The 11,775-nt window shown below is 60.3% G+C and overlaps 1 protein-coding gene across 1 annotated transcript; it reads right to left on the reverse strand.

Annotated features, from left to right (window-relative positions):
* Positions 1–3,648: 3,648 nt before the first annotated feature.
* On the reverse strand, positions 3,649–5,047 carry ACTRT2 (actin related protein T2). Its single transcript, XM_064494156.1, has one exon. It carries the CDS (start codon positions 4,857–4,859, stop codon positions 3,726–3,728), a length of 1,134 nt encoding a protein of 377 aa, XP_064350226.1. The 5' UTR covers positions 4,860–5,047; the 3' UTR covers positions 3,649–3,725.
* Positions 5,048–11,775: the final 6,728 nt, after the last annotated feature.

Below are 11,775 nucleotides of genomic sequence, written 5' to 3' on the forward strand. Positions count from 1 at the left end.
CAGCTGTGTGTTTTCAGTGGGCAGAGTGGGCAGGTCATCTAATCTACCACTCCAGCCCAGTCCCACCGTCTCCCTGCTTCCAGGGGCTCCATTTCCCCTGCTGGGGTAGGGTTGGTGAGGTCCAGAGGTGAACTGAGCCCCAGTCCCTCCCAGCAGCAATGAGACTGAATGAGGCGGTGTGAGCAGGGTCTTAGCACTGCTGCACCCCCACCCCTGGTGTCTGGGGCGCCCAGCAGGGATGGGGCCCTGCAGCTCCACCCAGCATAAATAAGACGGAAGGTGGCAGTGGGAGGTGGGCCAGCTGACACTCTGCCCCCCCACCAGTGTCTGTGGGGCCCTATAGGGAACTGAGTATTCACCACCACTCAGAGGCAGCGAGGTGATGTTTGTAGGTGCCTACATTCTCCAGGAAGGTTTAGTGCGGCTGAGAGGGGAGCTGAGCCTCCGCTCCACCTGTCGGAAAGCTGCGTGAGTTGCTGGGGAGGTGTCAGTGGGCCCATTGCCGAACCCTGGACACGCCCGCCCACCCAGCCCTCGTGCTCCACCTCGACCAAGGGGACTGCCTGCTACAAAAAGATGAAACAGGATCCAGAGTTCCAGGCTCTACAAAACGTCTGGGGTAAAACGGAAAATCAGTCATCCTACCGAGAACCAGGAAAATCATAACATGAACCAGAAGAGACAATCAACAGATGAGATTGTTGGAACAGATGGAGGCGAATCCGATGTTGGAATTGTCTGGGTCAAGGCTTTCGAGCAGCCATCGTAAAAAAAGGTTTCAGCAAGCAATTACGAATTCCCTTGAGACAAATGCAAACAGGGAAACTCTCAGCAAAGAATTAGAAGTTATAAAAAGAGGGCCGAGTGGAAATCATCAAACTGAAAAGCACAGCTCAAATAAAAAGAAGCGTGTTGGAAAGGCTCAAAAATGAAAAAATTAAAAATATAGTTGGATTTGTTTAGCTAGAAAAATTTTAAAAATAGAGTGTGTTGACAGAGGAGAGGATCACCGGCTTTCAGGACAGGTGGATAGAATTTATCCAACCTGAAGACAGGGGAAGCAGACTGGAAAATGAACGGAGTCACAGGGGCCCATGGGACAGTAAGAAAACAGCAGACTTTTGTGTCCTTAGAGACCCAGAAGGGAAGAAGAGGAAGTGGACTTTAAAAATATAAGAAATACTAGCACAAACCTCCCCAAGTTTGGCAAAAGACACGTGTACAGATTCAGGAGGCTGGATAAATCCCAAATAGGGTAAACACAAAGACATCCATGCCAAGCCACATCATAATTAAACTTCTGGAAACTAAAGACCATGGGAAACTCTTGAAAGCAGCAGGGACAAACGACACACGACCTGTAGGGGAACACCAGTCAAATTACAGGATTTTTGATTTGATCCCCCAGAGGCCACAGAGAAGGAACCAGCATTCGTCAACTGCTGAAAGAAAACGGTTAACTGTGAATTTGTGCCCACTGAAAACACCCTTCAGGGATGACAAGGAGGTAAAGACTTGCTCAGAAAACTAGGAGAATTTGTTCCTAGCAAATCGATCCTTCAAGAACTGCTAAGAAAGTCCGCTAAACAAAAAGGAACTAGCAGAGGGCAGCTTGGAAGCGAAGTTCTAAGGGCGAAAGGACATGGCATCGGGCCAAAGTAGCGGTGATCATGTTAGACTATCCCCGTGAGTTTCTGAAATCACTTGAGGACTGAAGGAAAAACGTAAGACAAGTCTATTTAAAAGCTGGCAGGATAAAGTGACCTAAACACACTCCACTTCAAGCAGAAAAACGTTGCTACCAGTGGGTGGTGGCGGGGGCCCAGAGCAATCACCAAGAAGTCAACACAAAGCAATGTCCCTAAAACCTTGTCAGTAAGTCGAGATGGAAGCCTGCAAGGTGTTCAAGTGACCCACGGAGGGGTTAGCCAGACCAGGAAGCCGAATGCTGAGACACGGAGGTTTGCAGCAGAGAAAAGGTTGATTCACAACACACCAACCAAGGAGAAGGGAGACCCAGTCTCAGCTTTGCCTCCCCAAAGCCGGGGGTTGGAGGTACTTACAGGATAAAGGAGCAGGGTGGTCTTAGGTGTGGGGAAAGGCGATGGGAGGTCAGGAAGAGGTGAGATAATCACTGTTCTGTGCAGGCGTGTCTGAGTTGCTGCTTCTTCGTGGGACACATGGGCAAAAATGGCGGCTCTTAGCGTGACCGGACGGGGGAGTGTTTGGTCCTCTGACGTCAAAGGCTCATTCATCAGACACCTGCTCAGCCCCACTATAGGGTCAGTGGTCCCAACCAGTCTCAGCCAGCTTGGGCTCAAACTAGACACAGCTGGTTCCAAGTTCTCGGACAGCAACTCCGGCAAGCATCTTACTGTTTGGGCTGCGTGGAAAGGACATGCAGCTTGCAACAAAATAGCTAAGGCAGCGCAGGCAGGCGACGGGAGGGGTTTATAACCAGGTGTTCGAGACCTGCTGCAAGTCGCCAGTCTGTTTGCCCTGTGGGGCGCAGTGGCAAAGGGAAGAGAGGAGAAACAGGAACGAGAAACAGGCAAACAAACAGAAAACAGTAAAATGGAACTCACTACCTTAAATGTGAACCGTCTGCATACGCCGATTAAAGGGCAGAAATTGGCGGGGTTTTTTCAAATGACCCACTACATGCCGTCTTCAGCACACCATACACACAGTTCAAATATGACATAGTTTAAGGGTAAAAGGCTGGGAAAAGATACGCCAGGCCAACATTAAATGCACACCAGCATACGCGATTCAGATTGATGGCTTTATCTCATTCAGGCTGAATTTCTTCAGGAAAATGGTCTCAAAGAAAATTTTTCCCTCCACCTGGACTACATCCCCCCAAAACTGTGTCTTCCCGCCTTTCCGCACGTGCTCGCAACCTGTAAACACGCACATTCACGCACGTGTGTACCACCAACGTGCCCGGTACACTTGAAAAAATGCCCCTTTGTCAGAAAAGAGGGGATTCGCTTTACAAAGGCGCCTCTGTGTTCTCCACCTCTCTCCTAATAATATTTTGCGAGAATTCCACCCCCTCAATGTGGAAAAATTCCCTTGATGCATAATTTATTCGAACGTGACTTTGCTGATGGCCCTGAACTTTGTCTCCAGTGCTCACCCCTACACGATGCTGTAAACAGCTTTGAAAGGAAAAACGGACAGACACAGCGCAACGATCAAGCAGAGGCGCTGACGCTCAAACTCCCGCGAGGGCAGAGCCCTCACAGAGGCCTGAACGCACGGCCGCCTCTGCCCCTGCCCGCCCCCCCCCCCCCCCGCCCGGGACGGGGCCGCAGCCCGCTCGGCTGCCCGGCCTCCTGAAAGCAGAGTGGGAGCCCTGCTGCGCTCCTCCAGGCGCAGGCTTCGTGCCCCCAGCACAGGGCGGCGCTCCTGCTTGCGCCCGCCCGGCTCCTGGCCGATCTAAGACGCAGAGCCCAGGTCCTGCCGGACCAAGCTCTGGGCACGAGGCCGGGGCCCCCGCTTTGGGTGCACAGTGTGCAGACGGACACAGCCTCAACTCAGGACCCAGAAGGGGGTGGGGGGTCAGAACCACCAAAAAGAGATTCTTATTCTGCTGCCCCCTAGAATGAACCGAGCCCGACAGGGCCGAAGACTGCACCGTTTTGTCTTTTATTGAACGCCCTGGGGATGCTGAGCTGTGAGCCCGCGTCCCACCACGGCTGCTCCGGGAGCAGGGCCCCTCAGAAGCATCTTCTCTGGACCACAGATGTCCCAAACTCCTTGAAGTCTGCGGAGGTGACCCACATCTGCTTAAAGCTGCTCAGGGAGGTGACGACGGAGGCGCCTATCCACGTGGAGAACCCCCGGTCGGGCGGCGCCGTGATCTTGATGGGGATGCCCTTGGAAGCCAGCTGCTCCAGCTCCCGCAGGAGCCGGTCGTCGAGCCCCTGGAGCAGTGTGGTGCCCCCGGACAGCACGATCCCCCTGAAAAGGGTCTTCTGGATGTCGGCGTCACACTTGGTGATGCTGCAGGAGACCATTTTGGAGAGGCCGGGGTTCTGGATGCCCAGCTGCTCGGGCGAGAACAGGGCCTCGGGTGCCTGGTACAGCTGGTCCCCGAGGGGGACGATGTTCCCGTCGGGCAGCCGGTACTCTCGGAGCACCTCCTCCGGCCGCCGGCAGAGCTCCTTCTCCGGCTCCAGGGCCACGTAGCACAGCTTCTCCTTGATGTCGTCCGCCAAGGCTTTGTCCAGCCTGCAGGGGAAGGCCCGCCCGCTGGCCAGCAGCAGCCGACTGAGGTGCTCCGTGATGTCCCTCCCTGCCACGTAGAGCTTGGTGACCGCGTGGGGCAGGGAGTAGCCCTCGAAGATGGGGACGGTGCACGTGACCCCGTCCCCGCTGTCCACCACCAGGCCCGTGACGCAGGCTGAGGCATAGAGGGCCAGAACTGCCTGGTCCGACAGGTAGAAGGCGGGCACATCGAACCTCTCGAACATCACCTCGGCCGCCTTCTCCCGCGTCTCCCGAGGGTTCAGCGAGGGCTCCGTCATGAGCACCGGCCGCTCGCTGGCCTTGACCCCCAGCTCCCACTCAAAGAGGTGCTTCCAGAGCTTCTCCATGTCGTCCCAGCCCGTGATCAGGCCCCGCTCGATGGGGCAGTGCAGGTGTAAGACCTCGCACCTGTGCAGGGCCTCTTCGCCCACAAAGTGCTTCTTCTGACTGGCTCCTGCAGCAGCCATCTTGAACTTGGGGTGCCCCACGACGGAGCTGACCACGTGGCGGGGGCCGATCTCTCCGGACAGCCCCGCCTTGCAGAGGCCGGACCCGTTGTCGAAAATCACGGCTGGAGAGTCTAGCACGTGTGGGTTAAACATGTCTGCAGCATCCTCTTCCGCGCTGCGTCAAAACAGAGTCAGGAGTCTCTCAGGCCCCTTTGTGATGGAAGAGGCTCCTCTGGAAGTTTCGAGGGCACAGGGTTCTACGTTCCTGGGGCGTCTCCCAGGCAGGGCAACTAGACGGCCGGTCCCCGGGCGCCCTGCATCCTCACCCACAGATCTGCTCTCCTCTCAGGAAGCCCGGGCTGCTGAGGCCTTTTCAGGGACGACCGTCCCTATGTAACAATCCAGCCAAGGCAACAATTGTCCTCCACCAGCATCAGAGGGCCTGCAGGGGAGGGGGCCCGGAGCCTGTGCCCCCCAACACCTGCTGAGACTCCAAACGAGGCAGGCAGGCCCTGCCCGAGGACAGTGTTGATGGGCTTGTGGGCCTGAGGGCTACTAGCCTTGGAACCCAGTGAAGCAGCCCAGCCTGGGCCAGCCCATAAAGCTGGCATCTCTGACCCTCTGAGCAGCCACTTGGAAAGTGACAAACACACTTTCCTTTGCTAAAGGGGATGACCAAGACCCAGGCACAGGTCCAGGCTGAGGGGCGGGGGAAAGCCCACTGCTCCTTCACGGCAGAACATTCTTTAATGCAGACTCCTCCAGGAAGCTCTCAGGGATTTCTTCTTTCTTTACCCCATGATCCCTCACTTGGCTGCACGGAGTAGACGCTAAGCAGAGCCCTTTGGGACTGTTGGCTCTCTCTCCCAGCACATGTATCCCTGCTCTGGCTTGAGATCAGGGCCCCCTTTGCTCTCTGCAGCCCCGGAAGCACTGGCACAAGCAATATCTCAGTGGTCCATGGGGTTGGAGACCCAGTGGCCTGTGAAAACAGGGATCTGAGGTTTCATGAGGGGGCAGCGCCGATCAGAGCCTGCCTCTGGCCCATCACACAGTTGGTAAAGCCCCCTGAAGCACGTTCACAAATTACCAGGTCACCAAGGCTGAGGTTGAGAGGGAGGCCGGGAGGCGGTGAGGCTGCAGTCTAGCCAAGCCCAGGAGGGGCCAGGCAGAGGGGTGAGCTCCAGCCTCCTGGAGGAGCCACGCCAGCAGCACCGGCACTCACAGCCTGGGCTGGTTTCCAATTTGGGGGAGGACAGCGGGAGCGGGCAGACCTGGGAACCAGGGCTGCGTTTTTTCTGGAGCAGGGTGGAGCTGGTCCTGGAGAAGAAGATGCTCACATGATGGTCTTCCTTCCGGTCGCGTCCACAGTCACCCTCCAGGCCAGCTCCCACCCTTCCAGGAAGCTCTCCCGGAGGACCGCCTCCCGGGGGACCGCCTCCCGGGGGACCGCCTCCAGGGGGACCACCTCCCGGGCACCTCCCACATCCCTCACTCCTTCTCCTGCTGGCCTCCTTTGCATGTCCTGCAGACCCTTCTAAGCCCACCAGCAAACAATGGGTAAGCACTGGCTGTGTGCCATCGATGCTGGTGTAGGTGTGTGCAGGAGACGTGCAGTGTGGACGAGCGACGGGGGAGTGCGGCTCTGTGGGTGCCCCGGGGCTGAGCCTGGGGGCCTCAGTGAAGACTTTATATTCCTGAGATTCTTCCCACAGGGCACCCCCAGATGGAAGCAGCGTGAAATGCACCCTGAGGTTGATGCTGGGAGATGCCCCGCCCCCACCAGTTTGCACAGCCATCATCAGCTCCCACTGTGGGGGCTTCTAAGATTTGGGGTCCACCATTCAGGCTGCTGGGGTGGGGATGGTCAGCAGAACGTGGTGTCTTGGGGGTCCCAGACCGCTGGCATCACAGAAGGGCCGTGCACACAGGTTCTCGGGCTCTGCTGGAGCTCTCTCACTGTTGCCCGACACTCCGGGCTGAATCAGGAGGAATGTGAACTCAAGGTTTCTGGATTTTGGCCCTAAAAGTGGCCCACATGGATGGCAATGTGGCCGCACTGGGGTGGGGAGGTCACACACTGGGTCGGGGCACTTGGGTGTGTCCTGGGGGCCCCAAGCTGGGGCACCAGGTGTTTGCAAGAAGGACAGAGAAGGGAGACGACAAAGGCTCACACAGAGCTCAGACTGACCGGCTGGGGGTGGGGATGCTCTGAGGCCACACCACACCGGCTGCTGTGACAGCACACAGTAACCTGGCTCGGGTCCAACACACAGCCCCCTCCCCGTCTTCCATGGGCCTGGGTGCACAGCATCCCGGAAGTAAAGTCCAGGCCCTGCCACTGGATGCAACCTGTGGTGGGCAGTCTTCTGTCCATCCGTGAGCCCTGCCCGTCCCAGACACGCTCAGACCCTCGAGGACAGAGCTGTGGAAGCCAGGCCGGCCATCTCAGCTGTGGCTCCCAGCAATGTCATCTGAGAGTTTCCAGGATCCTCATCCTGAAAGTTCGCACTCTCCCCACTGAGCCTGGGTGGCAGGCTGCCCTCCGCCCTGGCACTGGGACCCAGCCCCTCCTGGCCACCTGTGACAGCCATAGGGGGGCAGGGCGGGCCCCGGGATGTGGTCATCGCTTTGGCCCTCTCTGCTCACTTGGGAGAAGCACCCCCGCCGCTGGGCCAGCTCCCTGCCGCCATTTCTGGGTTTGCTATCAGAGCCCCACCCCGGGCGCGGGGAAGGCGCCTGCTCCCCTTTCAAGGGTCTGATCCAGCTGGCGGGTTGCCCACTGCCTGGAGAGAGGCAGGAGGGCTCTGAAGACCCCACCTCCAAGAAGTGGGGTCCTCCCACGTGGCCGCTGCGGAGATCAGTGGGCTTAGGAGCTCGGCGGGGCTGTGCTGGTATCAATCTCCTCCTGGCCCCGCCCTGCCCCCCTTCCTCCCCCCAGGCTGCTGCCCATCACAGAAGCGCCTCCACCCCTCCAGCCACCTGGGTGCGGACGCCTCTTGGGGGGGGGGGCACGCGTATCTCGGTGCAGGTGTCCGCGGCCATGTCCATCCTTGCCACTTCAGTGGGTGCGGCGTTCTGCGCCACAGACTCACACGTAGCTGCGCATTCGCCGCAAGGGCTTGGTTTGCTGTTAGCGCGAGGAGGTTCTCCCGGCTCCAGCGAGACGCCTCCGTCCGGGGCCGCCCCGCCCCCACCCGCCGCCGCCGCCGCCGCCGCCGCCGCCGCCGCCGCCGCCGCCGCCGCCGCCGCCGCCGCCGCCGCCGGCCGCGCCTTGTGAGTCGCTGGGGCGAGTTTATGGGAGAAGCGGCTGTAACTCCGTCTCTGTCCGCAGGGCCGGGCTCAGGCCGGGATTACCCGGGAGGGCCTCCGTTTCCGCCCCATGCAGGAGGGCTCGCTCTTATTTCTGCTCCAGTGGTCGTGCCCAGCGGCAGCCACCCCAGCTCCCACGCGGCCCCCATTGCCCAGGCCCCTGATGGGGGTGGACAGCTACTGGGCAGCCTTGGGCAGCTGCCAGGCATTTGGACTTGGGAGTGGGCAGCCCCGGGTCTGCTGGACACCCCTGCTTCCCACTGCCCTGGCTGCTGGGCCGGGGCTGCCCTGTCTGTCCTGCCGTCCCTCGTTCCATCTGTCACTGGTGCCCAGGGCTTCAGCCAATTAGTGACCAACAGACTGAGCTCACTAGTGCTGCCTGACATCTGGTGGCCAGATCCTGCGTGCAGAGGCCTGGTCCAGTCGAACTGGTCGGCAGCCCGGAGGCTGTAGATGGCAGATGGGCACTGCTTGTGCACGTGAGAATGCGGGCAGGTTTGAGGGAGCTTGTGGGAGTCCAGGGGCCGTGAGTGCCTGCAGGATGCCCCCAGCAATGGCTTCTCTTCTACCCCTCTGCCCCGGGCATTTCCAGAGGATCCCAGAGCCCTGAGCACTCTTCCTGGCAGCCTAGCCCCTTGGAATCTCTCACATGGAACTTGTGTCACCTACCCATTCATCCATTTTCCAACTACCCACCCATCCATCCACCCATTTACCCACCTGTTCACTCATCCATCCATCCATCCACTCACCCACCCACTTATCCACCCATCCTGCTATCCACCCACCATCCACTCACCCATCTACCAGTCACCTACTCATTCACCCCTCCATCTATCCATCCAACGTCCTGTTTAATTATCTTCCCTACTCCCCTCCCTCCATCGTGCCCTTCCATCCACCTTTCCTTTCTCAGTATCTGAACTGAGTACCTCTCCTGTCTTTGTCCACCTCCTTCCTCGGTGACCTTTGGGCTTCAGCAGAGCCTTTTAGGGCCCCACAGTTGCCAGCCAGGCACCCACGAGCCCTGACTGCTCTGCTGTTCCCTTCCGGCCAGCTGCGTCAGAAATGACACCCTAAGTTACCCCCTCTCAGCCTCCCACGAGGCTGGCTCATTCAGTGGGACTGGACGGGGCAGGCCCGGCTTCGCCGGCCGATGTGACACCAGCGGACGTGCTCGTGGAGCAGGAGGAAGGAACTGACACCAAGCCAGCCCTTGGTGGGGCCGCCTGTGTTCAGCATCACTGAGTGGAGCCCCCAGTAAGTGGTAAACTGAGGCAGGCCCATGGGGGGAGGGGCAGTCTCTGGCCAGACCACCAGTTACCCCCACCCCTGCTTTTTGTCGCTAACTCTCCTGGAACTTTGGTCCTGACACAAAAATGTTTTAAAATATATTTTCACTGGAGAAAAGCTGGAAAACACAAGGAAAGCATCACACAGCTTGCTTGACCCCAGCTTGCTAAGCACAGCTGGCATCTCGGAGTCTAGGCCAGACGGGTGAGCTGTGCGTGCACCTGACCTCTCGCTGTCTTCCTGCGGCACCGGGTCGACTCCCGCGCCGGTCAGTGCTATCCGCAGCCTGCGGGTGCACCGGAGTGCTCCCACAGTCGCTTCCGCCAGCCCGTGCTTCGGGGGTAGGGTCCGCAGCCCTCCCCGCCCCGGCCCGCACGGGCGCCCTTTCTCTTGGCCTGCCTCCCTTTCCTCCATCAGAGCCGTGGGGAGGGGCCAGGCGGAGGCCTTGTGTTCCAGAGCCCGTGCGGGGCTGGGTGACTGGGAGGTTTCTCTTGCATTCCAGGGGCTCTTACGCACGTGTTGAATGGGGTGGCTGCTGGTGGCGCAGGGGTCCAAGAGATCCCAGGGCTGGCTGGGAGAGGATCCTAGGCTGGTCACCCCTCACCTGTCCCAGTGGGACTCCTGTGGGTGTGTCTACGGCCCCGAAGGCCAGGGGTTTCTTGTTCATCACTCATCTGCTTGGAGGGTGGCTAGGGAGGTGGGCAGTGATGGTGGGAGAATCTGGAGGGACCTCAGACCACAGGAGCCCGGACCCTCGACCACCTCTAGCTGCAGGTCCACAGCTGAGGGTTTGGGGGCCCTTGCTCTGGCTGCCAGCCTCCCACCCCTGCTCCCCAGCCCCGCCCCCACCGTGTTCCCCCTGTCCCCAGGCCCCTGTCTAATCTTCCCCACACAACCTTGCACACTGCCCCCTGACAGGGGCTGCGGAAGGTCCCTGGTCATTTCTTCCCAAAGTGACAACTGGCCTTTGTCAGGCAGGTGGCGGGCCCTCTGCAGCGCCCCTCCCTCCGCAGCGCCCCTCCCTCCGCATTCTGGTTAGGATCTGACTGCATCATCACCACGTTTGCATCTGGGCCTGGGGAGGCCGTGGCCGGTGAGCAGTGACCTGGGGCGGAGGGCGCTATGACACCCATCCAGCCCTACAGCATCTAGGCTGCTTCTGCCACAGATCCTGATCGCAGCTTGGAGGACACGCACCTCTGTGGCCGGTGGGAGGGGGCCCAGCCCCGCCCAGCCCCGCCCAGCCCAGCCTGGCTGAGACACAGCAGGCCTCCCTGGACAGGGCATGAGCCCCACCTGGGCACATGCTGGGCCGAGAGGTGGACCCTCACCTAAGGCAGGTGTGGCTGGAACCCCAGGACTGAGGTTCTGGGGACCCAGGTTCTGGATCCAACAGAGCCGGGGCCCTGTAGCAGCTCCAGGGCTCTGTGGGGGGGCCCACTGACTACGGCAGGCTGGGAGACGCAGCCCCTCAGGATCATGGTGGTGGCGGGTGGGTGTCGGCCATCGGGCAGCTGACCTTCCCAGCGCAACCCAGCCTGGTCCAGAGACGCGGCCCTGGCACCTGGGGTCTGCCCTCATCAGCTCGGCTGCTGTAATGGAGAGCCCAGGCTGGGCAGCTTACACCACAGACGCCATTCCTCGCAGCTCGGGAGGCCGGGCGCCCGGGGCCGGGGTCAAAGCCTGGTGAGGCCCTGCGCCATGGCCGCAGAGGCCGCCTCCCGGTGGTGTCCCCCAGGGGCCGAGGGGGCTCCTCAGGGTCTCTTCACTTGTTATCAGGGTGCTGATCTCACCAGGGGACCCATCCTCACAACTTCATCTCGCCACAGCCACCTCCCAAAGGCCCCACCTCCAGATACTATCACCCTGGGGGGGGGTCTTTGATATAGGCATTGCGGGGGGTGGGGACACAAACATTCAGCCCACAGCGGGAGCTGTCCTGTCCACCCCTGGACGGAAGAGACCATGAGTGTGACTCCACGGGCAAGGTCCCCATCAGGGGCTCACACTCACAGTCCCCTGGCTGGGTCGCGGAGCCTCGCCCCTCCTAACTGCAGGGCAGATGGGGGAGCCAGAGGAGGGGGCAGAGAGCCAGGACGCGCCGAGGTGCCAGGGCCTCTGCCCAGGAGCAGGAGAGCAGAGGGGAGGACGGCCTGGGGGCTGGCCGGGGCCTTCACCCGCCTCCAGAGGAACAGGGGACTGGCTCCTGGGCTGGGCTGTCCTCGCTCCTCCTGGACTTGGAAACCTTGGGGCCCCATCACGTCCCCTTCTCGGATGATGTGTGTGCGTGGGGAGGGGTGGCCAGGGGCCCTGCCCGTGCTGTAGTCCCCCAGAGGCAGGACTGAGGGAGAAGGACAGACCAGAGGCAGCCCTGCAGCTGGGCTCTGGCCACGGCTGGACCAGCCCGAGGGGCTCCGTCAGCCGGGGCAGGAGAGCCACGGCCTCCCTTCCGTCCCTTCCGCCT

The sequence above is a fragment of the Camelus dromedarius genome, chromosome 14, assembly GCF_036321535.1.
Source record: "Camelus dromedarius isolate mCamDro1 chromosome 14, mCamDro1.pat, whole genome shotgun sequence".
In the NCBI taxonomy this organism is placed as follows: domain Eukaryota; kingdom Metazoa; phylum Chordata; class Mammalia; order Artiodactyla; family Camelidae; genus Camelus; species Camelus dromedarius.